General features: G+C 39.7%; 1 protein-coding gene across 2 annotated transcripts in view; it reads right to left on the bottom strand.

Annotated features, from left to right (window-relative positions):
• Positions 1-26,122, bottom strand: part of DST (dystonin) — a 404,726-nt gene that overhangs the window by 112,855 nt on the left and 265,749 nt on the right. For both annotated transcript variants that reach the window (XM_018560544.1, XM_018560545.1), the window contains 10 exons: positions 23,983-24,191; positions 23,171-23,488; positions 22,527-22,693; positions 20,822-20,978; positions 20,597-20,723; positions 18,417-18,476; positions 16,019-16,251; positions 11,980-12,109; positions 6,738-6,937; positions 407-902 (listed from right to left, as the gene is read on the bottom strand). In XM_018560544.1, the coding sequence (XP_018416046.1) occupies positions 407-902; positions 6,738-6,937; positions 11,980-12,109; positions 16,019-16,251; positions 18,417-18,476; positions 20,597-20,723; positions 20,822-20,978; positions 22,527-22,693; positions 23,171-23,488; positions 23,983-24,191 (2,097 nt within the window). The remainder of the gene's footprint in view (positions 1-406; positions 903-6,737; positions 6,938-11,979; positions 12,110-16,018; positions 16,252-18,416; positions 18,477-20,596; positions 20,724-20,821; positions 20,979-22,526; positions 22,694-23,170; positions 23,489-23,982; positions 24,192-26,122) is intronic.

The raw sequence follows: 26,122 nt of genomic DNA, 5'->3' as shown, positions 1-26,122 counted from the left end.
CTAAGGGGATGTGTGATGATCTAACTGTATTACTAAACCCTGTAAAACTTGCATTTATAATTCTAGCTGAGTGGTGTTGTCTGAAATATGAGCTTGCTCCTGATTGTATCAGACTTTTGCTGTTCACGGCAATTACGCTGTGGAATGTTTTATTACGAACCAAGATATTTTAGTTATTGTGTGTTTTTGGAAACTATTTTTGATGCTTTAAAAAAATTACCTAACAACAGGGACCTGAAAAGTAATCTTTTCTCCCAATCTAATGGAATGTGTTGACTCATCAGCTCTGTTTTTGTTAGTACTTGAGGTATTATTTCTGGGGAACTATTTTAATCACTGAAGTCACATCAGCATTTTGGCATTTAAAAATTCTGTGTAAAGATTATTTTTTTGGCCTGAAACCAACCTGCTTTTTCTTTTAAGTCCATGAACGGCTTAACAATTGTGTCCATTTGTCTTTTCAGTTCTGCCTTCAAGTACTCCTCCACCACCAGATGCGACAGCTCGTCACAAAGAGCTTTGGCGATATCAATGTTGGCCATCTCCCGGTTTATTTCTTCCTGTACCTGCTTTGCATTGTCCATCTTTTGTTTTACAGCATCCGAATGAGAGCTTACTGCCATATCACTGCTCAGTTGGTTATTCAAGGCACTTAGTTTCACAGAAAGGCCATTCAGAAGGCTTTGGTAGTCACTGCTCTTCACAATAGCTTGGTCAATTCTGTCACATCTGTCATTCAATTGTCTACTCAGGCTCTCCCATTTACATGCCACAGCTGCCAACTGCTCCTTCACAGCTTCATCACAGGGTGGAAGCTCTCCTGGTCGGCTTAGGATTCTCTGCCCTGTGCTGTTAAGTTGTTCATACTGCTGTTTTCGAGCATCAAATTCTTTCAGGAGCATCTACAAAGAAAAAAAATACATAGTTTAACATGGTCATTTACAGGTGCAGCAGGTCAGTCTAGATAAACACAAAGAATCTTAAACAAACCCAGTTTTTGCTTATTTAACAGGGTAGGATGAAAAACAATGATCATGCGCTTACAATATTATATATGTAAATCCATGTAGAGACAAATGCCACATGGGAACTGCCACATTTATTGACTGGTTGATTGCTATAAATTATTGGGGTTGATTTACTAAAGGCATAAAGAATGCTCATTTTGGAAAGCAATTGTCCACCTACCGTAGTTAATAAGATGCAGCTGTGCTAACTCTGCAAACATAATCAAGTGCAAAGTAAACCTAAACCTTTCTTGCACATGACTGACTGAGTGAAGAGAACACAGATTCATCTTATTTACTATTTGATACTGTTTGAACATTCCCTTTCCTAAGTGAACAGTCTCCAATTTTTTAGTAAATCAACGGCAAAAAGTTTATTCTGTATCAAATAAGCACAAAGATAACCAAATCCAGATGCATTTTCTACATCTATTCCTGCAAAAAAATATACATTGCTTGCCATTGAAAGTCCGATGAGTCATTGCACTTGTTGTGGTCAGCACTGATGGACCAGTGAAAGGGATACTTGTTGAACGTCTACTGTTTGTACCGGATCACAAGTAGCATGAAATTGCAAAGGATGAGCTCATGTGAAACACATTTACTAATTTGCAGACATACATCTAGGGGGTATATAAATGCAGAGAACATTGTGAAGCTGCAGATAAAACACATATCTATGGCATGCCACCCAGAGAGAGCAAGCTAAATTGGAAAATGGTGTGATCATAGGAGTAACTGAGAGTCGTGGAACAATATAGACTACATGTAGCAAAATCCTACAAAAAGTGTAATGGGGACATGATTCACTACTGAATCACCCCTACAGGAAACACAGGAGGGCATTTTAGTTAACGGAGTAATGCGATTATGACCAAAGAATCAAGAAACAGACAAAAGCATTACTCATTCAATTTGGTGGTATGTGCACCATATTGTGTTGTATAAGGTAATTATCAGCCAAAATTACAATGTGCACATAGCATTGCCTAGTATACAGACACAGACAATCTTGATCTTTACCTTGATACACCCACATATGTGCAAAATCTGGTAGTCTAGTTTATGGCTATCTGGGCTTTATTACTTTCATAAGCGTAACAGAAAAGCATGAATGGCTAGTAATTATCTTTCAGTGCTAGGGTCCTGGGCTTGATTCTACATTTGTTTGTGTGGAATTCCTCCCCAAACAAAATATTCACTACAATTAAGGGTTCATTTAATTATTTGAGGTGTGTTAACACAAGTGCGCTAAATGTGGATTATGCTGTGCGTTAACAAGAGTTGAGTTAAGGCAACCCACTGCAGGTACAATAGTGTGTTTGGGTGCCATTCAAAATGATGAAATGAGCACTTGACCTTAATAAATATTTTCTTTGGGAAGGCAATCCACACAAACAAATGTAGACTCAAGCTCAGGACCCTAGTACTTGAACCTGCCATTCCAAATAAATGTCACCGCAAAGCAGCAAGTCATGTTATTTATGTTACAAGCTGACTGGTTGCCATGCACAGCTGCTCCAGTTTTTGTCTGCTCCAGGTTTGATAAATTCCCCTCTGAGTGTTTTCACAACGTATGGGGCAACACGTTACCCCGACACGGAGGTGTGAATCCGGCCTGGGGCGGTGGTTAAAACTATTTTTTTTTCACTGCGGTGAGTTACTGCAGGGCACATTACCACAGCACAAGCTATTGCAGGGTACATGTTAGTGCGTTGTGGTGCTTTTTATTCTTGATGTTTTGGTCAACTGCCAGCCCATTTATTTGAAAGGGCTGCCTTAGAGCAACATATGTTAATGTTTGAAAAAATGAATGTTAAAACACTTGCCTAAACACCAGGATGCCAAGGTCTGAATGGGCCCTAAGGGCTTGTTCACATGTCCGGACCATGTCCAGACCAGAACAATTTGTTCCCGGACCTAAAGAGCAATCCAATGTATCCCTTTGGTATTTCTGGGCTCTGTTCACACCAGCGCAGGCCAGTTCCGGTCCAGAAAAAAAAAACCGGTGGCAAAAACGCAATGCATTTGCAGATCTCTTCCGGGATTTGTTTCGGACATGGTGTGAACATAGCCTTAGTGTTTTATAATATGCTTTCCAAAGTAATAGAGATATTTTTATGTAGTAACCAAATTAAAACATCTTTTTGGCCATGTGATCTTTTGTTTATTTTCCATTGAACTGTGTTTTCAGACTAAACATGGATTTTTCCTGGGAAGTGGTACTGAACAAAAAAATAAAGTTACTATTTCTGTCCACTTATTTTTAGAATGCAAGTTACCTGGCTGTCATGTTGATTCACAGGCTTTCATTTTATGATTCAATGGGCAGAAATAAGCATGTTGTTTAGGGGAATTAGCTTTATTGAACGCCACTCTCTCCATGTTTGTTTTAGTTTAGTGGTTCAGGAAATATTGAAGTAAGAGACAGCCAGACAAGTAGAATTTTCAAGGAGGTCAGAAATGTCAGTACCCTTATTTCTCTCATTACAGTTTTACTTTAAGTGGAATCCATAAGGACAGAAATAAAGTAGCTGCCATTGCTGACTTGGGTAGCCTCAGAATTCTTTTATCATCGCTTAGTGAGTCACTGAGCTAGAACACATGCTATGTATGTGCTTGTTGCAGGTCAGTGATTATTCAAGTATAGAAGAACAGAAATCCTGAAGACTAAAGTTGGCCATACACTGCTCAAACTTAGTCCTGCTGACTTGGCTGAAATGTAAGCTCTGCGTGGCCCTGCTGACACCACCAAAGTCCATTATTCAGTTGACATTTGGCAAAGGTACTGGGTAGAAAATTGTCAGCTGAACAGTGATTGCAGCCAACCAACTGAATTACTGTTCATTGAATCACTGCTTGGGTATTTGCACAGCGGAGGTTACCAGCTATCAGAATACAGTAGACTGGCGGGGAAGATGCACCCAACCATGCAGTTTGGCGTGCAGAAATCTGTATATGAATGGCAAGATTAAGTTTAAATACAGTGACAGCTCATACATTTGTATCCTGAATAATAATAATAATAATAACATATAATGTTATTACTTATGCATTAAAAGAAACTCCACCCTATTTTGTTTGCTGGTAACAAAAATTAACATTACAGAGAGAGGGTGAAGTATAGACATAAAGTATGTTTTGTATACAAAGACTATTTTTACTGTGATCACGTGACCAGAAGCTTCCCTTACTGCCACCAGACTATTAGCATAAGCTACATCATAACTATAACTATCATAAATGAAAAATGTATTATGTATGCATATGACCTGTCAGGAAAAAAAAGTGATAAATAATATTTATTGCACAATCTGGGTACACTGTTCATGAACAATGTGAGCCAACCAGGAAATGTGTAGTAAGAAAAGGAGTTGTGGGTCATAAGATATCTTTGGGTTTACAATTATATAACAACAGCTAAAGTTTGCTAAGCCCTCTGCTGATTAAGTACGGTCACAGGTTGTAGAAGTGTGTTGCAGTGTATTAAAATGCAAAGTTATTTTGCCCTCAAAGCAATCTACAGTACGCCACAACTCACTTGTTTTATAGTGCACAACACAATATTTGCTTATTTTTGGATTGGTGTCAAAACAAATTGCACAGGGCCCATTTTTTTGTGCGTTGAAGCATGTTGACACCTAAATCACTTTGCATGGGCTGCCGGAGGCAAAGCAACTCAACACAAGAGGCAAACTGTACTGAGAGAAATATGTCTAAGTGCGATGAATAATTTGGCACTATACTTAGTAAGGATCATATTCTCATGGTGCCTATGTGTCTGCTTGACCTGTGATGAGTATGCATGCCTACTGTACTTGATACAGTACCCAACAAACGTTTAATTTACAAACTAAGATCTATCGGTATGGATAAAATTGTATGTACATGGGTGGAAAACTGGTTGCATGATCGGATCCAAAGGGTGGGGTGGGGTGCCGCAGAGTTCAGTCTTGGACCAATTCTTTTTATTTTATACATCAACGACATTTCTGGCAAGCCTCTCACTGCTGTTCGGGCTAATCTTAAAGATGCCGAACAGCGGCATTCGGCTTGGCTGTTCTGCTCGGTCCCTGCTATTCAATCTGAAATCGCCAATAGCAGGCTTAGTTTATTTCTGCCCAATGCCTGATGTAAACAATGCATCGGGCAGAGAGCGGTAAGTATTTATTGGTTTTTGTAGGGTGTTTTTTATTTTTGCATCCCCCCTAACATTCCTACTAGACCTAAAGGGTCTGGTATGAAAAGGAAGGGGAAAGTGAATTGTCAAAAGTTAAAAAGAAACAAAGTAAACATTTAATGACACTTTTAGGCAACACATTTTTTTTCGTTATTCTCATTTAGCTCATCCGAAATGAATGAAAATTCGGCTTCATCCGAATGCCGAAACGCATTGACTTTCAGACCCAAATCCCGAAAAACGAAACAAGGAAACACTCGAAGAAAAACGAAACTAAACTAAATAAATTTTTTGCCGGTGCACATGCCTATGCGCAAACGTCTACCTAGGGGGTGCTCCGCTGGGGAAGACGGGCATGGAGAAAGACCTGGGGATCCTCATAGATCCAGCAATAGTATGCAATGCCAAGCAGCGGCCAGCAGGGCAGTTCCGTTTAGGTCACCAACCCTCCAGAAAGACTACAAGAAATCGAGGTAGTTCAGATAAGGGCTACAAAATTAATAAAGGGGATGGAAGGTCTGAGTTATGTAAATCACCTCGAGAAATTACATTTATTCTCCTTAGAAAAGAAGCGCTTAGGAGGGGACCTAATTGCGATTTTCAAAATCATTAATGGGGACCACAATATACATATATATATATATAGATGATTAACCGATTAATCGAACCTAATAATCGACTAACTAATCGATTTTGAAAATAATCGTTAGCTGCAGCTCTAGAATATAAAGATACAGAGAAACACACACACACACATAGGTTGAACAGGATGGGCCTGTGTCTTTATTCAACCCTACCTACTATCTAACTATGCCTCATGGTTGTAACATGACTCTAGGATTTTATTACATTCATACATCTTAATCACATGCACATTATAAACCTGTGTCTTTAACTTTAGGAGCCCATTCCCAACAGCAGCATTCATTATACCGAGGATGCTGGTGTGCACTGAAAAGGAGCGGTGTGTTGTAATGAAGCATCACACTGTTTGAAGTGTCACAAATTACATTTTTTTAATGTTTATGGACCGACGTTCATTGACAGCGGTGTAGTATGTCATAAATTGCCGAGCTGCATAAAAATGCAGCGCGTCCTACTTTTCTTTTAGTGCACAATACCACGGGGTGGTGGTGTGAACTGAACTAATACGAAATAAGGCAATTGCCTTGTCTGTGTTTTGGGACTGAGTCGGACAAGGCTGCCAAGTGCAGTACAATGCATGATGTGAATGGGCCCTAAGTTTCAATGAGCACTAGACAAGTTTTGCATGTTGTCAAATATATTGTGATTTCCCTGTTTTTTTTCAACAGTAAAGAGGACTTGCTCAGCGCAGGCAGAAAGCACACTGAGACCAAGACTCCCTTATCATCAAAGATGTGCCTGCTTTCTAATACACTGACTGTTAAAGGAAGCGTTACATCTCCCTGCACTAAATAATAATAAAAATAAAAAAAACATGTGACATGTTCTTGGCAGAGAATAAAAGTAGGAGCGTGATAAATCTGTAGAGAAAATGATCAGATGTGTGCTGTGAATGCTTGGCTTACCTGAACTTGCCGTTTCTGAGTTTTCAGCATATTAGGATCTATTGAAAGTGGCCCAAGCACACTTGCCATGAGTTCTTTCTCTACAAGCCATTGCTTTAACTGGGCCTCGGTTGCCTGGAACTGGGCCAGGTCATTTGATGCTTCTTCTAAGGTTTGCTGTCTTTCAGCTGTCATCTGGGTGATCTCTGTCCAGGAGGATTCTGCAGCAACAAGACAAAGTGAAAACTTTTACACACAGCAACAGGAGACATTGACAGGTATTGAAATGTTAAAGCTCATTTCTGTGCAACACCCAAAAAAGGACCCCTGAATGTAATAATGTTTGTTTCGAAATTCTTTCAAATTCCTTTTTTCACAGTAAAAAAGCTGCTTCATGCCTTCACATTGCAGCGTTCTATGCTAGCACAGCTGAGTAACAGGCACAGTCCTTAGCATGAGTGTTCTCACACATAATTGTATTGCAGAGAAGTGTGTCAGACCAGGACACAATGCAAAACTGCTGCAACAGGAAAGTGAAGGTAAGAGTGTGAAAATAGAGATAATAGATCTTGGTTCTATCTGTACAAAATAAGTCAAGGCAACTGGACTTGCTGTATTGTTCTAAAAAACTAGGGAAATTTAGGAGCACTTCAGGGTTTAGTGCTGTGAATAGAAAAGCAAATATTTTGTGGATCTTTATTAACAGGATGCTTAGTTTATTCTACATAGAAATTATTGATGCTTTCATCATGGTATATGTCTTACGGGTTATTTTTGTTAATGTTTAAAGTTGAACAGGGACATTAAAAAACAACCCTTGCAGTGGGGCTCCCTGCACTGCAAGGGTCAAATGCTCTTTTTTTTGGGCCTACATTATCATTAAAAATCACTTTTAATTACCTTATGCCGCGCTCCATCAGCAACTGCTGCTCTCCTCTTCCCTCCGGCACTCCAGGTTGTAGGTGGGCCCTTGGCATCCTCACTTACAATGCAAGACTGCTGGTCCTGCATTTTACATGCCTGCAGCAGGCGGAGTGCCTGAGAAAAACATCTTCGGGCAACTGGTTGCAGGGAGAGGAGGAAGCTTGTGGGAGCGAGGCATATAACCCTTGCAGTGCATCCATTCCACTATAACTTAAACAATCTGCAATGTGGTATTTATGCCCATAACGTGTCTAGGCTAGCGATCACAGAAACATACACATCTATTATATATATCTAAATCCTCCATAAACTATTTAAATGAAAAGTAGATGTAGTTCCTAAATCAGGAAATGTAGTGTGCTAAAGCACTGCCACATAAACAATTGCCTTTCTGTTCTAATAAATTACTGGTTTGCAATTTGTAATCAATCTTTGCTGCATCTCAGTGTTGTTGATTTCCTGCAACCAATTTGCAGCTACTTCCTATCTACATGCATGCACTCCTGCAAAGGCTGCACAGTATTTCTGGTTTCCTGATGGTGGCAACAGAGGGCCGTGCTTGTGCAGTAGGTATTGAAATGGCCTATTGTAGTCTCCATGGAAAGGCCTAGTGACAGGGTTATAGTGCCGAGCAATTGGAAGACATGAACAGAGCACTGCCACCCCATAACAGGTAGTGCCTGAGCAAGGACCTTCATTGCAGGATCACTCAGTATTTTTTTTTTTGAAGTAAGCTAAAGATTTAAAAATGCTGTGAGTATTAAAAATTACTTGAGCCTGCTAAAGCTTATATTAAATTTGTGTTGTTGGGGTTTACTTTAATATGTATGTACATATCTAATATGACTATCTGGGAACCTTTTTGTTCTGAAGTTAATGTAAGCTGTTCCTAATATGATACATTCCTGGAGCCAGGAGGTGCTGGGGTTTTTGAGAAAACCCATCTGCAATAATGAATCCTTCTGGTAGTCACAATCTTTCATCACTGTCCTTTAGGGAAAGTTAAAATGGCCATAACTGTTGAAGTAATACTCAGATTGGGCTGGCATTTGTCACTTATGGCTTCTCTTACTGCACACAGGCAATGAACAAATAATGAGGGTGATTTATTAAAGAAATTGAGAGTCTACACTCAATAATCGTGTGAATATTCACTTCAATTATCCAATTATGTAGGAAGCAAATTTCACTTTGAATATCAACTTATGTGCAGATGATTATCACATGACTGGATAACTGGAATGAATATTCCCACAATTTTGAGTGAACTTTCTCAACACCGTTAGTAAATCAGCCCAACTATCTCAACTAAACCCGTCAGAAGACTATCGCATCAATGTTTGATTTGTAACACTGCAACAGGTATGAATGAAAATCAAAGGAGGTTTATAATCTAGGTAGACAGTGACAATCTAAAGTCTACTGTGCCTTTCTATAAATGAAGCTTGGATAATGATCAGTTCATAACAATAAAAAAAATACATATTTTATGTATTCTAACACACACTATTTTACATTTTAAGGCAGACAACATAGTCTTACATGTAGACATGGTGGTCACACTCACAGAAAATGTTTAACCTAAAATTATGCAATTACTCATCAATGCATATCAAAGTCTATACTCAACATTAGTATAAAATGTAAAGGGCTGAATATGCACAACATTACATTTCCTCTGGTCATAAAATGTGGGACCTAACATGGGAGACTCCTGTGCACTGGAATTTAGCACAGCAAATTATAGACGGAGGATGCCTATACCAATAACTGCCATAACCATGTTTTATTATCACAGCTTGGATTTGTTCAGTTCATTCATCTTGGTCAGTGCATTTATTCACAGTATATAACCAGTTCATGTGCAGCACACCAGGTTTATGACTACTCTGTCTGCAGATCAAACTAATACATCATATTGTAAATATATAGAATCTGGCCTGACAATTTATACATATCTGTCTTTTCAGGATTACCCTTGTCACATATACTAATAGACAAGCATTCTATAGAAATCCCATATTATGAATGACTGTGTTGCTGTATGTCTCACTCTGGAGCTCCAAAAACGCCAGATGCACCTCTATACTTGTATTTTTCAAATAATCTATAATAAACACATTGACAGCGGTGCTTCTGAACTTATCTAGATGATAGTGCATAAACGGAATGACTTATTATTAATAGTTCCTTGCTATCTATAATCCTTCCCACACACAATGGAAAAGGAAAATGTCTAGTAATAATAAACACAGAAAAGTAATGGTCCCAGTAGTGAAATACAGGCTTAGACAAGCATTCTTTATTTAGGATCAGGACTGAAGCTGCAGGGGCTATAGGCATCCTAGTGGCTGTCAGCTGTATTACCTCATTGTAAAATTATTACCATCTGGTATTATATCATTCTTACATAAAAATGGAAAAGAATGTAACCACAAAAGGGTGAAAGAACAAAGGTTAGGCTAGCCAAAGATTACATAGACATGAGAAGGCGACCAGACGATGTTACACAATGCACAGAATGTAAGGGTCATAAGCATGCACAATCATATAACGGAACAAGCATGTTTATGCACTGAGCAGATACTGGCCTTATCTCTGAGAGACAATAGCAATCACCCACAACAATCCATCTTGGATTTTTTTTCCACTGAGATCAGCAAAAGTGTCTGCAGAGGTTGCAGAGTGCTCTCATACATTCCATTAATTCACAGTGTGAGCAAAATTGGGGAATTGTGTATGGGGATGAGCCGAGTGTTCGATTCGAACATCGGCAGTTTGAGCGCTCGCCAAACTTTATGGGATGTTCACAGTTTGTTCGACCGCGGACATTCTATAATGCAAAATGCCCACTGAAGCTCTGATTTGTTAAAGTCTTGCACCTGACCGCAGGTCAGGTGCAAGACTTTGCCCAATCAGGGCTCAGCAGAGGAGGGGCCTGAAGGAGAAAGTTCTCTATCAGGTCCCCTCATGCTGATTGACAGCAGGCAGTGGGTGGGTGCAATAACCAGCTTGCTATTGGCTATTGCATTTTACAATATCCAATAGCAATGCCTGCAATGAAGAAGAGGCAGGGGGGCGGGTTAGAGGAGCCACACCTGGACCATATCGGAGAAGAAGCCGACGGACCAGGGGACCGGAGGCCAGGACAGCAGCAGAGGTACCGGGGGCAGCGAAGGTATGCAATGGTCTGTGTCCCCACTGTCTCCACCAACACAGGCGCGGAGAGCAGCAAGGATTTGAAGGGACACAGGCCGCTGCAGCCACAGTCCTCCTAAATGTACCGGCGGCTGCCGGCACATTTAGGAGAACTCTGGACCCGTTCGACCCCTATTCACTTGCATTGAGTTCGTATTCAAACTTTTCGACCGTTCGAATACGAACCGAACACGGGGGTGTTCGGTTCATCAATTATTGTGTATAGATATCTAATATAAGTAAACAGCCTTAGGGGCAACTCAACCTTTTAAAATATATCTGCCAACTCTCTTATTTAACAAGAATCCTCAATAATCACTCACATCTATCCGTTGAAAAAAAGTATTTTCCTGACGAGCACATTTGCTGGACATTAGCTGCAGACCCTCACCACCAGCCACACATTTGCTGACATTTACCTTGTCTAACATTTGCTGGCAAAACATTTCCTGAGCTATAAGTAAAAAAAATCAAAAAAAACTGGAAAGGAAAATGGGAAAGTTCTCATTACAAACAGAATCGTTTGCTGCCACAGATCTCCAGATAACATATAAGTTAGCAATACCTACCTAGGCTTCTAATTATACCCATGCTTAGTCCATGGGAAGACAATCTTGTGGTCACATCCCCCATGTCGCCATCCCCTCCCTTATCTGCCTTGCTGGAGTTAGCAAAAACAATACAGTGTCAAGCAAGGATTGCACAGAACACTTCTATTAAAGCAGTGTTTGTGTCATGAGAATAAGGATTATTTTCATTTTCCAAGAATCTAATTCTTGTAAAAGGGATTAAAAGTGTTAGTTTGAATAGAGAGACAAAACTGTTTGACTGTATCTTTCTCCAACGCAGGGGTGGTTAGTGTCAGGATGGCTAGACTGACAAAGCCTTGCGTCACAGAGATCTGATATTTTCCATTACTGTGCAATGCAGTAAAGCATGATTGGCTCACAATGTATACCTTCCCACTCAGTCTGATGTCTTCTGTGAAGGGAATTGTGGGAAGATAATATAAAGAAAGATTTTTTTTGCATTTAGCAGACTTTTAAAAATACATTTAACATATCTTTAAAAAATAAATAACTGGAGGGTGTTTTTTTTTTCCTAGAGCCTGCATTGAGGTGTTTCAGCAAGATAAATATACCTATTTTATTTGAGATGTCCTCCCAGTGTTGAATCTCTGGTGCATCCAAATTGTTCTCTATGAAACTTTTCAGCTTGCTTTTTAAGGCTTCCACTTTGCTTTCATTCTGTTTTACTTCTGCTGCAAACACCTAAAACAGAAAAAAAGCAGACCAATATTGAGAAACGTTTCCCAGGACAAATACATTACTGCTTCTTCTCTTTGACTGTTTATTAGCGACTGGACACGTTATTTCTAATTTTGCAATGCCACCTGCTAGTGGAATCTGTCATTGTAGCCCAACTATTCAGCTGTAATTGTATTCTTTGAGCACTGTTCTATCTCATACTTCAGCCCACTGGGCAAAGGTAAACAAAGGTCCCAGTTCCATGGAAATGACCAGCACTCTATATATATTATGGCCCATAAAAGTGTACTTTTTTTTTACACATGCTAGGTAAAAGCACAATAGAAACACTGCTTATGTATTTCCAACTAACTGCTCTTACGCATAGAAAACTGAGAATAATCTGAGAGATGTAAATATGTAATTTTTAGTAGTAGTAAATAAAGCTCACTTTTATGGGATCTGAAAACATGGAGTGCTGACCATGTTCAGGAAATTGCTAATCTTGTAAAATGCACACAGACCTCGCACCACGTTGGGGAAGCTGAGCCGGATTTGAGCAGGTGAGCTGTTTGTTTGCTTTGTCTATATAAAGATCCCACTGGTATTATAGGGAACATACAATGAGAATCAAAACATGAAAGAGGGGAAAGAGTCAGCAGTAAAAACTTAATTTCATATAAAGTGACACTAGACTCAGGAGTTAAATCTTAAAAATATATTCAAATACCTTAACTATTAACAAAAGTGTAGCTTATTTGTGTATCACTCGGCTGTAGATCTGAATTGGTGCTGACACTGGATGGATGGCTACTTATGTTCCCTATGGTCCCTGTGTTTGTTGTAAATTGACCACCGCTCCAAGCTCACTCCCGTGATGGACTGTAATTTCAATACAAATTAGTAAACTAAACGTGAGATTGCAGCCCATCACAGGATTGAGCTACAAGTACAACAGCCCTGAATACTGAAAAATGGCCTGGACAGGAAGGGGTTTAACAAGCATTCATGTACCTTAATTAGTAACAAAAATGTATATATTATGTGTATCACTCGGCTGTTGATCCTCAAATTATCTCTGAATTCATGATGACACCGTCCTCCCTTCTGGAGGGATTGCTACTTTTGTTCTCAATGGCTCCCTGTTTGTTGTAAAGTAACTGCCGCTCCAAGCTCACTCCTGTGATGGACTACAATATCACGTATAGTTTACTAATTTGTAGTGAGATTGTAGTGCATCACAGAAGCAAGCTTGGAGCTGTGACTACTTTGATTCCCACACAGGGACCATGAAGAACAAAAATAGCCACCCTCCAGAAGGAAGGACAGTGGCAGCACAATTTCAGAGATAATTTGATGATCTACAGATGAGTGATACACAAATAAGCTCCATTGTTAAAGGAGAACTATGAGGTGAGTGCTTTTCAGCTGTAGCTCGCGGCATACTGAGCTTAGGGTGACGGGAGGACGCTAGTTTGTGTCCTCCCGTTACCCTAAGGAGAACTATGTTGAGGTACTTGAATGCATTTTTCGGATTTAACTCCTGAGTTTAGTGTCACTTTAATTAACATTAACAATAGAAAGGTAATGTAAAGTTAGCAGGGCAGCTACCATCCTGTACTGTACAGTTTTGTAGACTCAATGTAAATGTGTCTGGGAGCGTCCACACAGTCTACACTTCTACCCAGAAGTAATATAGCGTGCAATGGATGTTCTGCATTACTGCTATTTACAACAGCTGCTTTACAGCTAATTTAGCCTGTATAGAAGTTAATCATGCGCAAAGAAGGAATTCACTAATTGAGTTATACATTCGTTACATTAGTGAATAAAGTTGAGCAGCTGCCAAAATGGAGATTTGTACAAAGATTACTCTCTGCTAAAGCATTAAGTCAGCATTAGCAGGTATTATTCACGATGTGCATATCAGACAGATCTGTTTCAGTGATTATAGCAGTGTTTGCACTATAATTAACTCCTTTACAGAGATATCCTTTGTGGCCAGAAGAATTTTTAAAACGTTATTTATTTAAATGAAAAGTATAGTGTATTGCAGTTTTATCATCTCTGTATTTAATATAATAACATAAATATGGAAGTGAAAGCTGATAAAATGGTAAAAATCCCACCAAGATAAGCTAACATAATGTGTCACAGAAGTGTTTACTTTCTACATGCTTGTTCCTCCATGTTTTCATTATAACAATTAATTTAGAGATTTACATAAGGGCCGGTGCACACCAAGGCGACACCCCACCGCGCGGCTATCGTGGACGATTGCACGTGGATTGCCGCGCGGACAGGAGACGCCCAGTTTGAGGTACCTTTTTTCTGTGATACATGGTGTGCACCGATCGCGCTGTGGGTGCTATTGTTTTCCAATGGCACCCCAGTCGTGCCGGGCGGATTGCGTGGTTTCCCACCGCGATTCCGCCCGTGCTTCCGAACCCAATCGTGGCTAAAACAGCCGCGCGTCATGTATCACAGAAAAAAGGTACCTCAAACTGGGTGACTCATGACCACGCGGCAATCCGCGCAAAATCGTGCAAGATTGCCACGCGGTGGGGTGTTGCCTAGGTGTGCTCCGGCCCGTAGAGAGAGTTCTACATACCAGTCACTCTACCCTCCATGTTTAACCACTTCTGTACCATCATACTGTAAAAAAAACATGGATGTTACTAAGCAGGTGGAGGTGATTAAACATGGAGGGTACTGGTATATAGAACCCTCTAGTCATCTAGAGACTCTCTAATGTCTAAAATGAAGGAGGTGAATGCGTATTTCTGGAGACCCAGTGGTGGTGATGAGCTAGAGCTCCTGAAGCAGTGTAATTCAGGGATTTACTTGCAAAATGGTCCCATATGGAGATCTAGCATTGTTTTATGGGTGAACCAAGAGTATACCTAGGGTGTATTCATGTGTTCCATGCTTACTGCACGTGCAACCAGACAAGACTATGGGGTCTATTCACGAAGCAGCCAAAGGATCTAGCCGTAGCTTCGGCCGATCCTTCGGCTAGCTTTGGCCCTGGACCCCTTCGGTTCAGTAGAACCGAAGGGCTGCTGTATGGGCTATTCACTATAGCCCGTACAGCTCCCGAACTTGGCCGAGCGGCTCAGTTCGGCATATGCCTCGGCTCGGCTGAGCCGCGCTGAAAGCCGAGGCTGGCCGAGCGGCCGGTCGACAGCCTGCTTCTGACAGCTGGGCGGAGCCAGCTGTGATCTTACGGCTGGCTACGGCTACTTGCAGAGAGATCAGCGTCCCTGGTTACCAGCTAACCAAGGACACTGATATCCAGACAGCAAACTCTCCCTGGCGCTCCGGGAGTCTCCCGGTCGTCAAGGAGAGAAACACTGCTTTTTCTTTTTTTTTCTTATTCTGACACTGAGCCTGTCAGAATAGAAAAAGTAAAAAAAATGTTAGGCCATAGGAATGCATTGCTAGATTCCTATTGGCTATTTCAATTTGCAATAGCCAATAGCACACTAGCATTGCACCCGCCTTCTGCTGCAGTTCTCCATCAGGTTCACTACTGATTGACAGCAGCAGAGGGCGGGTACAATGCTAGTTTGCTATTGGGTATTTCAAATTGAAAAAGCAGTGTTTCTCTCCTTGGCGGCCGGGAGCGGGAGACTCCCGGAGCGCCCGGGAGTGTTAGGCTTTTTTTCTTTTTTTTGACGGCAGCAGAACCGCTGGCCAATAGAAAACTGTTGGGCGGAGCTAGCTGTCAATGCTAGCTCCGCACAATCGTTTTCTATTTTTATTTTTCTACTTTTGTAACTGTTTTTCTGTTCTGCTCGGCCCCACAGAGAGACCGAGAAGAACAGCCGAGTTCACTCGGCTGCCTACGGCAGCTTAGTGAATAGACCCCTATGTGTGTGAACCATCTGCTGTACAACATGTTAGAATCAAAACAGTTTAACGATACAGTACCTTATGCTGCTCGACATGAGTTCGGACTGATTCGATATCTGTAGGTGATTCCCATGATGTAGCAGTTGTGTGCATTTTCTCAAGCCACTGTGTCAATGAGTTGGTTTCATCCTGAATTTGCTGCAGCAGAGAGAGGCGAGCTTCCAGTTCACTGATTTTATCTTTTAGCAATTTGCCCAAATGTTCATAGCCTTCATTAACATCTGTCATTCCCTTCTGCACTACAGTCAATTCTACAGAAAAAGAGAAAGCTTTAAAATGAATCCACTTAAGCATAATAGATATATATATACATACATTTCTTATATAAATATAATAAAAATGATTCTTAATATACAACAATGTATATTCATGTGTGGTCTTGGTGTTTCATTTTGAAGAAAAAAACATTATTTAGATGGACACTGCCATACAGTGTACAGCAATGGTAGCAAACCTCCGGCCCTCCAGCTGTGGTGAAACTACAAATCCCATGATGCATCTCTCTTCGGGAGTCATGTCTGTGGCTGTGAGAATCTTGCAATGCCTCATTGGATTTGTAGTTCCCCCACAGCTGGAGGGCCAGAGGTTTGCTACCCCTGGTGTACAGTGTTTTTATATAACATTAAAGGTGACACTAACTCAGGGGGTTAAATCATGAAAATGCATTGAAATAGCTTAACTATTATCAAAACTGTATCTTATTTGTGTATCACTCCACTTTAGATCTTCAAATCATCTCTGAATTGGTGTTGACACTGTCCTTCCTTCTGGAGGGGGGCTACTTTTGTTCCCCATGGTCCCTGTGTGTGTTGTAAAGTAGCCACTGCTCCAAGCTTACTCCAGTGACAGACTACAATCCCAATACAAATTAGGAAACTAAACATGAGATTGCAGTTCATCATGGGAGCAAGCTTAGAGCAGTGCCTACTTTAAAACACACACAGGGACCATGGGGAACAAAAGGGTGGCTACTTTTGTTCCCCTGTGCGTGTTGTAAAGTAGACACTGCTCCAAGCTCACTCTCATGATGGACTATAACTTCAATAAAAATTAGTAAACTAAATGTGAGATTGTAGTCCATCACAGGAGTGGACTTGGAGCGGTGGCTACTTTACAACACACACAGGGACCATGGGGAACAAAAGTAGCCACCGCTCCAGAAGGAATGACAGTGTCAGGACCAATTCATAGATGATTTGAGGATCTACAGCTGAGTGATATACAAATAAGATACATTTTTGTCAATAGTTAAGGTATTTCAATGCATTTTTAAGATTTTACTCCTAAATTTAGTGTCATTTTAAATACTCTGTTTCCTTAAAACAACACACTAAATGTAACCTATTCCTACTGCATTAAGGAAAAAAGAGCACAATAGAGAGGTGCGAAAAGCAGATCACTGATGAAATGCAATAAAACTCTCTACAGTAATCAGCATGGAAGCTCAAAGCAAGTATTTGCATTACTATATTTGCAGAACATTTAACAGTCTGATTTTAGATAATTTGTAAACCGACTAAAAACACCTTGATGAGTAATTAATCAAAACTGAACAGTATATTCACTATTTTATGGTATAACTGGAAAAAGCAGTAGGAATTTCTAAACCAGCAGTTTTAATGGCCAGTCACAAGATTCTGAAGCTAATTCATCATACTGGTATGCCAACAACTCCATCTAGTGGTAATTTAGAAGAATTAATTCACTTTATAACTTCACTTAAAACATTTCTAAGGTAATAACAGGGGTGACGTTTTATGATGCCTACAAGCACAAATATCAATCTTCAATTTCATCTCAGAATCCCTCGGGGTATCCAGGGGACTTTCCTTGTTGTCCGGGTTGATATTAAGCCTCACCCAAGCCCAAAGTTAATTCTTCTGTCAAATACCAGTAATTATTCTGCCCACTAAAATTCTGGAATTTGACATAGGTACTTATAGGCAACACATGGTGCCTGCTCTTTAGCATTCTTATTAACTTAGAAACATTTCAAGCCAGGCCATGGTCACTCTAAAGTCAACCAATGCCCAGATCATGCTTACTAAAGCATTTATATATTCTCTTCAAGCATAAAAGCACTTTGAAATGAGCCCTCATTGATTTTTGTATCTATAAGCACTGTGATTATATACATTTTCACAACACAAAGTTCACAATTTTGAAATCCTAGCTTTTTTTTCTCTCTCTAATGTAAACAACCAGCAGGTGTTTCTAAACAGTTACAGACTGACTGAAACATCACTCTAGCATCTTTGTTGTGTTATTTGAAGATCTTTGAGAAAACATAAATTCATATTAAAAGCAGCAAAAGAGGTCAGGGATGGCTTGTTTGAAAGCCACAGATGTTTAACTTATGCAATATATAAAAAATTATTGCATAAGCCCCGCTTTTCCAAGCTTAGAAGTATCTTACCTTTATTTGTTAAATGTTCTTTTGCAGCAGATGAAGTGGATCCATTAACGAGGCCCCTACCTATAAGGGGGGAAAAAACAAGCTTGCATTTTTCAGTTTGTAAACTGGGATAAAGAAAGTATCTAACAGTATGAGCTGATCAACAACGTATATACATCTCAGAGCAATAAAAGTAAACATTACACAATAAGGCTTTGTGATGTGCACATTTAAAATCATGCAGTCTAAATGGACCCAGCATCTTTCGTTTCCAATTGCTAACAGGAGCGTAAGATGCTGGTATTATACCATAATGTAGTAGCTACTTGGAGATCAGCAATCTGAAGTAAATACACTCTTGAAAACTAAGTTTTAATAAAATAGGTTTTTTGTACTCACTATAAAGTCCTTTTCTCAGGGTCCATTGAGGGCCACCGCTTGACATTATGCAATCTACAGTTTTAAAGCTGCCTACAGGAGAAATGGACACTAGATACATAAGATACATTGGACGTCAGCCCCCCTAGAGGCTATGACCCCTTCCACACCAATCCTGCTCAGTTGTAGGAAACAGGAGAGAATGACAGCATGAGAGCGGAGGGAGCTATGTCCTTCAATGGACTCAATGAAAAGTATTTTACAATAAGTACAAAAATCCTATTCTCCAAAGAAGGACAAATCTTGAGTTTATACAACCTGGGGATGCCCAAAAGCAGTTAAAATTGAGGGGAACGAAGGTGTGGGCGCACCAAAACAACACAGGTGAACTGGCCCAACAAGAAAAAAACAAACAAAGGGGGAAAAGGGCATAAAGAGCCAGCAGCAGAATCTTTCAGATGGAATTAGCATCTGTAGAGGCAAACGCATTGTCTTTGTACAGAAAAACAGACTGCAGATTTAAGACACAGTGGCCTAATGATGAAAAGCCCAAGAGACACTAACTACCCTAGTGGAGTAGGCTTTAACAGGAAAAGGAGGCACCTTATCTCGCAGCTCATAAGCCTGCACAATAACCCATTGAATGAACTTTCAAAATTTTAGGACCATCTAGAATGGCAAACAGGGGATCAATCTGTATAAAAAAAGGTAAACTCTGACAGCCCTCACAACATCCAAACAATGGAAAGTAATCTACTTGGGATGAACTGGTGCTGGACATAACGTGGGTAACACAATATTTTTACTAAGATACAAATTATAGACCACTTTGGACAAGAAAAACATCCATGGCCTCAAAACAACCTTATCTCTACATAAGATCAATTGGGGCCCCTTACAGGAAAATGCTAAACGCCACCAGAACAGCTACTAAAGAAATAGCAATGACCAGGGAATATCTTAAATAGGTTCAAGTGGAGTCTTTAAAGCACCAACAAAACTAAATTTAGATCCCACAGTTGAAGGGACGGCCTAACACCACAGTTGAAGGGACGGCCTAACAGGGGCAGCAACATGCGTCTAAGGATCCGTAAGTGATCACATCTAATACACTGTTCCACTGCCTAGGGACATTCCATTGCTGGAACAGAGGGGGTAGAAAGACTACAGGGACCAGTCTAAGAGCCAGGCAGGACTGGGGTTTGAGTGAGTATATCTTTACTATTTTACATCCTAGATGGAAAAAATCACTTAACCCTTGCAGTGCGGGAGTAGCCCCACTAAAAGGGTTACGTTTTATTTTGATCAGAGTTCTAGTTTAATGAACTGGGAAGCCTGCGCTCATGGGCTAAAAAATATAGCAGGAAAAGGAAAGAGACATCCATTCTACTAAGGACACTAAGCAAAAGTGAGCAGGAGCAGTGTAGGAAAAGTTATAGCTTCTAGGTGGCCTAGCTAGCTCCATTGCTAGAGGGTTATAGCCTCTGGGCTAACCTCTAGATTTTTATGTGCTTTGTGTCCATTTATCCTGTAGGCGGCAATATATTTAGAGGTCTCACACCTATCATCTACTTTACCCAATATATTCCCAGTTCCCACATTTTGTTCACAGTTTGTGCTGTCGAATCTCTGTCTTTCTCTGCCTCCTTGTCTTTTCTTCATCCTTTTCGACTGTAATCTTTTTTATAGCAAGGCTCTCGTTCCAATTGTTCAATATATTTGTGTCTATACTCTAATTTACATAGCCCAGGTAGGTTCTTGTTTTATACAGCCCGTGGATATGCAAATATATTTTAATTTTATATTGTCATTAGATTGCATACCTGATTTGGCAGTCGATCTGGTCTTTGCAGGTGAGGTCACTGCAGCAATCAAGCTGCACAATGCTGTTCCTTTGCTGTTTACTTTTTGTACTTCCGGTGACTTCTGTGTCCACTCTACCTGCAAACCCTATGAATATGAATGTGTAAAGTATGTGAATAAGTTCAAATGGTTGCATTTCACAGTACCCATCACCATCTCTCAGTTTCCAGCATGTAAGATCTCACCTTTGTTTCTTTTAAGTGTTCAGACAGATCTTTCAAGCACAGTGTCAGTGCTGCCAGAGGAATTTTACCATTTACTGTTGTGAACCAGTGTTTCAAAGATTGGACCAAAGACTGGAAAGAGTTCATTTGACTTTGACAGGATGATACATCCTCTTCCCTAAATATATAAGTAAAAGGCACAATTAAGGAAACATATTTTAACCAATGGGTCAATCATTCTACATTTTATTTTAAAAAGGGTGATTCCTAATTCAAAATAAATAAGTATTTAAAATAAAAGTGATTGAATGGAATGCAATACCTAGTGAACCATTTTTTTAGGCAACTAGCTATTTAGTAATGCTTCACATATGCTGCCTGAGATCTAAAGTGGAAATCAAGCCAAAAAGTGGGCAAGAGTTACAATTTGTGACATGTTTTGTCCATCTCATTGGGGATAAGTTTCCCCTCATTTGTTAGCCGGATGGTCCCTGTCTCCTGCACGGAAAAAGGGAAAGCTACACAAAACAAACAAACAGAAAGTAAAATAAAACTAACAAGTAGTAATCCTTGTGCACTGTGCGAAAACAAAACCAAAAAGATTCCTGTCGGTGTCTATGTTGGTGAGATTTCTTACCACTTTCTTTCCTGTGCACCAGTCAGAAGAGGTTATAGGTGGAAAGCTTTTCTGCTTGGACACAGACAGCAATAAAACCTGACAGTGTTTCTAACACATACCTAGTCTATCCAAAGAAAAACAAAATGTTGTTTTGACTTCCACTTTAGGCAAAACATTTTATGTTTTATGTGTAGTGAACATAAAAATAATTATTTTGTTTTGTGTCTCATAGGATAGTCACTTTGAAATGCTGTGTTTAATATGAAATGCTAGTTTATTAAATGTATGCGTCACCTGTCATACAGTAATTACATATATATTTTTTTTTAAATGCTTATTATTGAGTGTTGGATACATAATGTTAAATCATTTACCTATAGTACACCCCTTAACTGCATAAACAAAATGGAAAATTTGCTGTGGGGGAGGCTTGACTATAACATTTGCTCTAAGGGAGGTAAGCACTGTTTAGTGTCAGTTGCATGACTGACATTATTGGTTCTGCCTGTATTCATGTGCTTTAAAGTGTATTTCTACATTTGAAGCCAAATTCGGATAACAACAATTTTATATTTGTTATATAAAATTCAAACTTGCTGCTTACCTTTTTGCCTGCTGAAAAATCTTATTTAACTTTCCCTTCTATGTAATATTAAGGAGGGGGCTGGGGAGTAATGTTTGCCCAAATTGACCTTGTTTATATTGCGCTAGCAGATCTCCATTGTCAGTTGTAAGCTAGATGTGAAGGCCTGTCTTCCCCAACAAAGGGTTAAAGGCTCAAGGCTTGGGTGGTACATAAAATGTTAATGAACTTTTTTTTAAACTGTCCCTCCAGTCTGTCCCTCATCAGCACATTAACATCTATTGTAAGCAATAGAAGCTGCTTGTAGTGTTCCATGTATAAGCCTGTTCTAAAGAGACATCCAGAAAGGTAGGGCATATTTTTTTTATTGTTTTTAGGAATGCTGTGTGAATGGGAACACATGACAAACATATAGTGGTGGGTTCTCAAACTTGACTGCAATAGTGGAAATATACTTTAAAAACATTGTTGCCTATTTTTAACTGATTTGTTTCCTAAATATATTGTGACATGATTGTACTTACTTAGCCCTAACAGTCTCTTCAAGATCCTGAAACATTTTTGACAAGGAGTTCATTTTTTCCAAAACCTGGGCCTTGTCTCCAGGGAGAGCATGTACACACAATTCTTCTACCAGTCTGTGTAACTCTTCCAGGCTCTTCCTGTGCTCCTGCAGCTCATTGGTTGTTTCCTATCACAGAGAAAGGTAATCTTATTTTCTTCACTTGTTACATATGCCTTTTGGCCACTTACCTTAACTAAAAGAAGATTCATCTACAATGGCTGGTGTGAGCAGAAAGAACTGGTTTTTTTTTCACATAAGGTTAGAACTTCTTAACTGTTAACAGTTTTCTACAAGGATGATGTTGTAAGATTGATTAGACTTCCTGCCTAATGAAGTGATAATGTTCAACAGTATAAGTGAACTTAGATGTGGATTAAATGGCATCTCCGCCTTTAATTAGCAGGAGTGATCAGATAAGTGACTGATCCAGGGAAATAACCTGACTGCTACTAATAGGGTCAAACATGGGATTTTTGTTCTCCAGTCTGAGGTTTGTATCTGCCTCACTCGGATAGAACAATAATAGAATCAGAATTCACTTTCAATGGGGCCTGTATTTTTCAGCTTCATCTACCCGGTAACATTGACACTAATATGTTGTACCTGCATGTACTGAGAGAGCTCTGTCACATCCTTTCCAGGTCCATCTGCCTCCATCAGCGCCTTTGATTTTTTTTCCAAGAATGAATGCATTTTTTCAGAGAGGTCCTCAAACTGTTCCACCTGGTTCCTTAAGTCTTCCATTTTCTCTAGGCGTGCTCTGGTAAGTTCCCCAGCCTTTGAAAAACGTTCACACAGTTCGTTCATTTTTCCTTGCAGAGAAGATGCAGTGGGGGAATCTGCTGTCTCCATAAATTTTTTCACTTTCTCATTCATTGCATTAATGCTGCTCTGACGACTTGTGATGTCTTGTTCAAGCATCTAATAACAGAAAGAAGAGTTAGAGTGGTATTAAACTCTCAAACTTTTTTCAATAATGAATCCAGATCAAATAAATATACAAAAATATAGCAGCTGGTTCCAACTGTCTTAGCTCAGCTTCCCTGAACTTCCTGTCCAGTACAAGATCACAAGGGAGAGAGCAGTGTTCAGTAGCTCTCCATCTACTAGCTTGGAGAAAGGAGACGGAAGGAAAGTGGAAGAATGAATGGGGAGTATCTTGCCTTGCTGTGCCTGTGTGTTTATAGTAACACAAAATTGAATTACCCACAGCTAAACTGACTCCTATGAATGAACTGGCTTTGGCTGGCCTTAATGTTTTTTTTAAATCAGTCAATTAACTAAGAGGAGATCTTGCCCTATGTAGTGTGTTTTGAATTACCATCTAGCTTTCTGGAATCTCAAAGCATAAAGCTATTATTTGTTCAGATATTAGCAGAAGGCTTGTGATTACGTAGCATGATACCCACACTTACATTATTTTTTGCAATAATTTCCTGAATAGAGAAGGAATTTAATGGCACGTGTTGCTGCTCTTTAAGGTCCCTTTCTACCCCTTGCATCCAATCAAACATTTCATCCAGTCCATCTTGAACACTGAGCGAGCGAGTAAGAGTTATCTGGAGTTTCTCATTCCAATCGTTCACAGACTGGGATAAATGATTGTATTTTCCCACAATGTCATCTGCAAAAATGATTTAGAATATATTACTTTTTTAAAAAGCCCATAGAAGAAAATAGCATTTTAGAGCAATCTTGAGTCAATTTACAGAATGAAAACAGTTGTAAACTATAGCATTAAGAAAGCAAAACATGAATCAGGCCGCTAGTACATTTTAGCTGACTTCTATTGTTTTTTGTGGGAAGGTGTGGTTCCTATGGGGAGCATACCAGATAGGCAGTGCACAGTAGATTTCATACTAAGTGATGGATAGATCATTACAAAAGGCTTGATTATGCCTTTAATTTACACATAAACTCAGTGGATTACCCCACCTTCTCCAGGTGGGCTTTAAGCACCAAACTGATGTTTTGTGGTAAGGGGTTTGGCTCACTGTCTCTTAAAACACCAGGCTGATGCTGAAAGTTGCAAAGGCTTGTAATAATGCACCCGGAACATGCATATTGGCAGCACTATAGTTACAGGGATACCAGTATGCTTTGTATAATTGGTGTAATAAGCCAAATGAGTTAAAAGTCTGTTACTGCGTCTGTAAAACTACAGAAGTAGTGTTGGACCTACATATATAGCGTTTCACCAGGTTGTATCATTACAAAAAGACTACCATTTACCGAAAAATTAATAGAATTTATGATTGCACACAAGCTATTTTGTATTTTGATATTATTCAAAATGATTTTCTATCTGAAGCTAACCATGACTTTATATAACTGCTAAAATTATATAAATTATGGTTTAATGGTCTGACTCTCCCAGACCTTCCAGTCAACTTACAGCCAGTCAGTTGCATGTAATGTGACATTCCCAGCAAAATCCCTAGGGTTGCTATTGCTAGAGGATTATCACCTACAGTATACACTGAGTGGCCAGATTATTATGACCACCTGACGTTTGTAGGCAAATTAGCTATAATTTTGCGCTGAAGTTGCTAGAGGGCCAGACCATTATAAATAGGGAAGCAGGTTGATGGCGTTTCCCAATGGAGATGGCTTCTTCCAACAAGACAATGCGCCATGCCACGGTGCTCGTATTGTGCAGGAGTGGTTTCAAGAACATGAGGGAGACTTTACCTTGCTTAGGTGGCCCCCACAATCACCAGATCTCAATCCAATTGAGCATTTGTGGGACGAAGTTGAAAGAGCCATTAGGCAGCTGGTTCCACATCCATCAAATCTCACAGAACTGGACAGTGCTATTTATCAGGCATGGTGTCAGATTCCTCGCATCACCTTTCAACATCTCGTGGAGTCAATGCTAAGAAGAATGGCCGCAGTATTGAAGGCGAAAGGTGGCCCAACGAAGTACTGATGGGGTGGTCATAATAATCTGGTCACTCAGTGTATATGATATGTATTATGTTATCATTCCTGGAGTAGATATATTTGTTGTATCAAGGATAAAGTGTGTAATCAGAGCAACATTTTTACCATCTATGCTATGATGATGTCTGTTTCGCTCTCAGCCAGGTGACTTAGTCACTGGAATTCCATCAGCCACTTGAAAATGATGCTGGGATTGCAGCTATACATCCCAACGTTGTTTTAAAAGTATAGCCTTATTTGTGCTATCATCAACCCAACTTAATCTTATATTAATGTTATGCTAAGAACTTATGTAAACCTTTTTTTTACCTGTGCATGCGTCGCAATGTACAACCAAAAGGGGAATAAGACTTTTCTAAAGAATAACTCATACGTTCACTTTGAGTGTTACCATTCTGCTACATTACATAAAAGTCCAAGTAATGTGATGTCATTTTAATCATCAGACTTTGTGGTCATATTTTGGGGTAAATATAAAGGGATGTGCAAATTAAATAAACGTTGTGTTGGGAGAAATTACATAAAAATGCATTTCTTTTCTACCAAATTAGAGACCTATCCGTTCCCCCCAAAAATGATGTATATAATACATTAGGGTTGGTTGCAATGAAA

This window comes from Nanorana parkeri, unplaced genomic scaffold, assembly GCF_000935625.1.
Source record: "Nanorana parkeri isolate BGI_ZX_2015 unplaced genomic scaffold, ASM93562v1 scaffold464, whole genome shotgun sequence".
In the NCBI taxonomy this organism is placed as follows: Eukaryota; Metazoa; Chordata; class Amphibia; order Anura; family Dicroglossidae; genus Nanorana; species Nanorana parkeri.
Note: the sequence above shows the minus strand (reverse complement) of the source record. Positions and strands in the feature narration are given on the sequence as shown.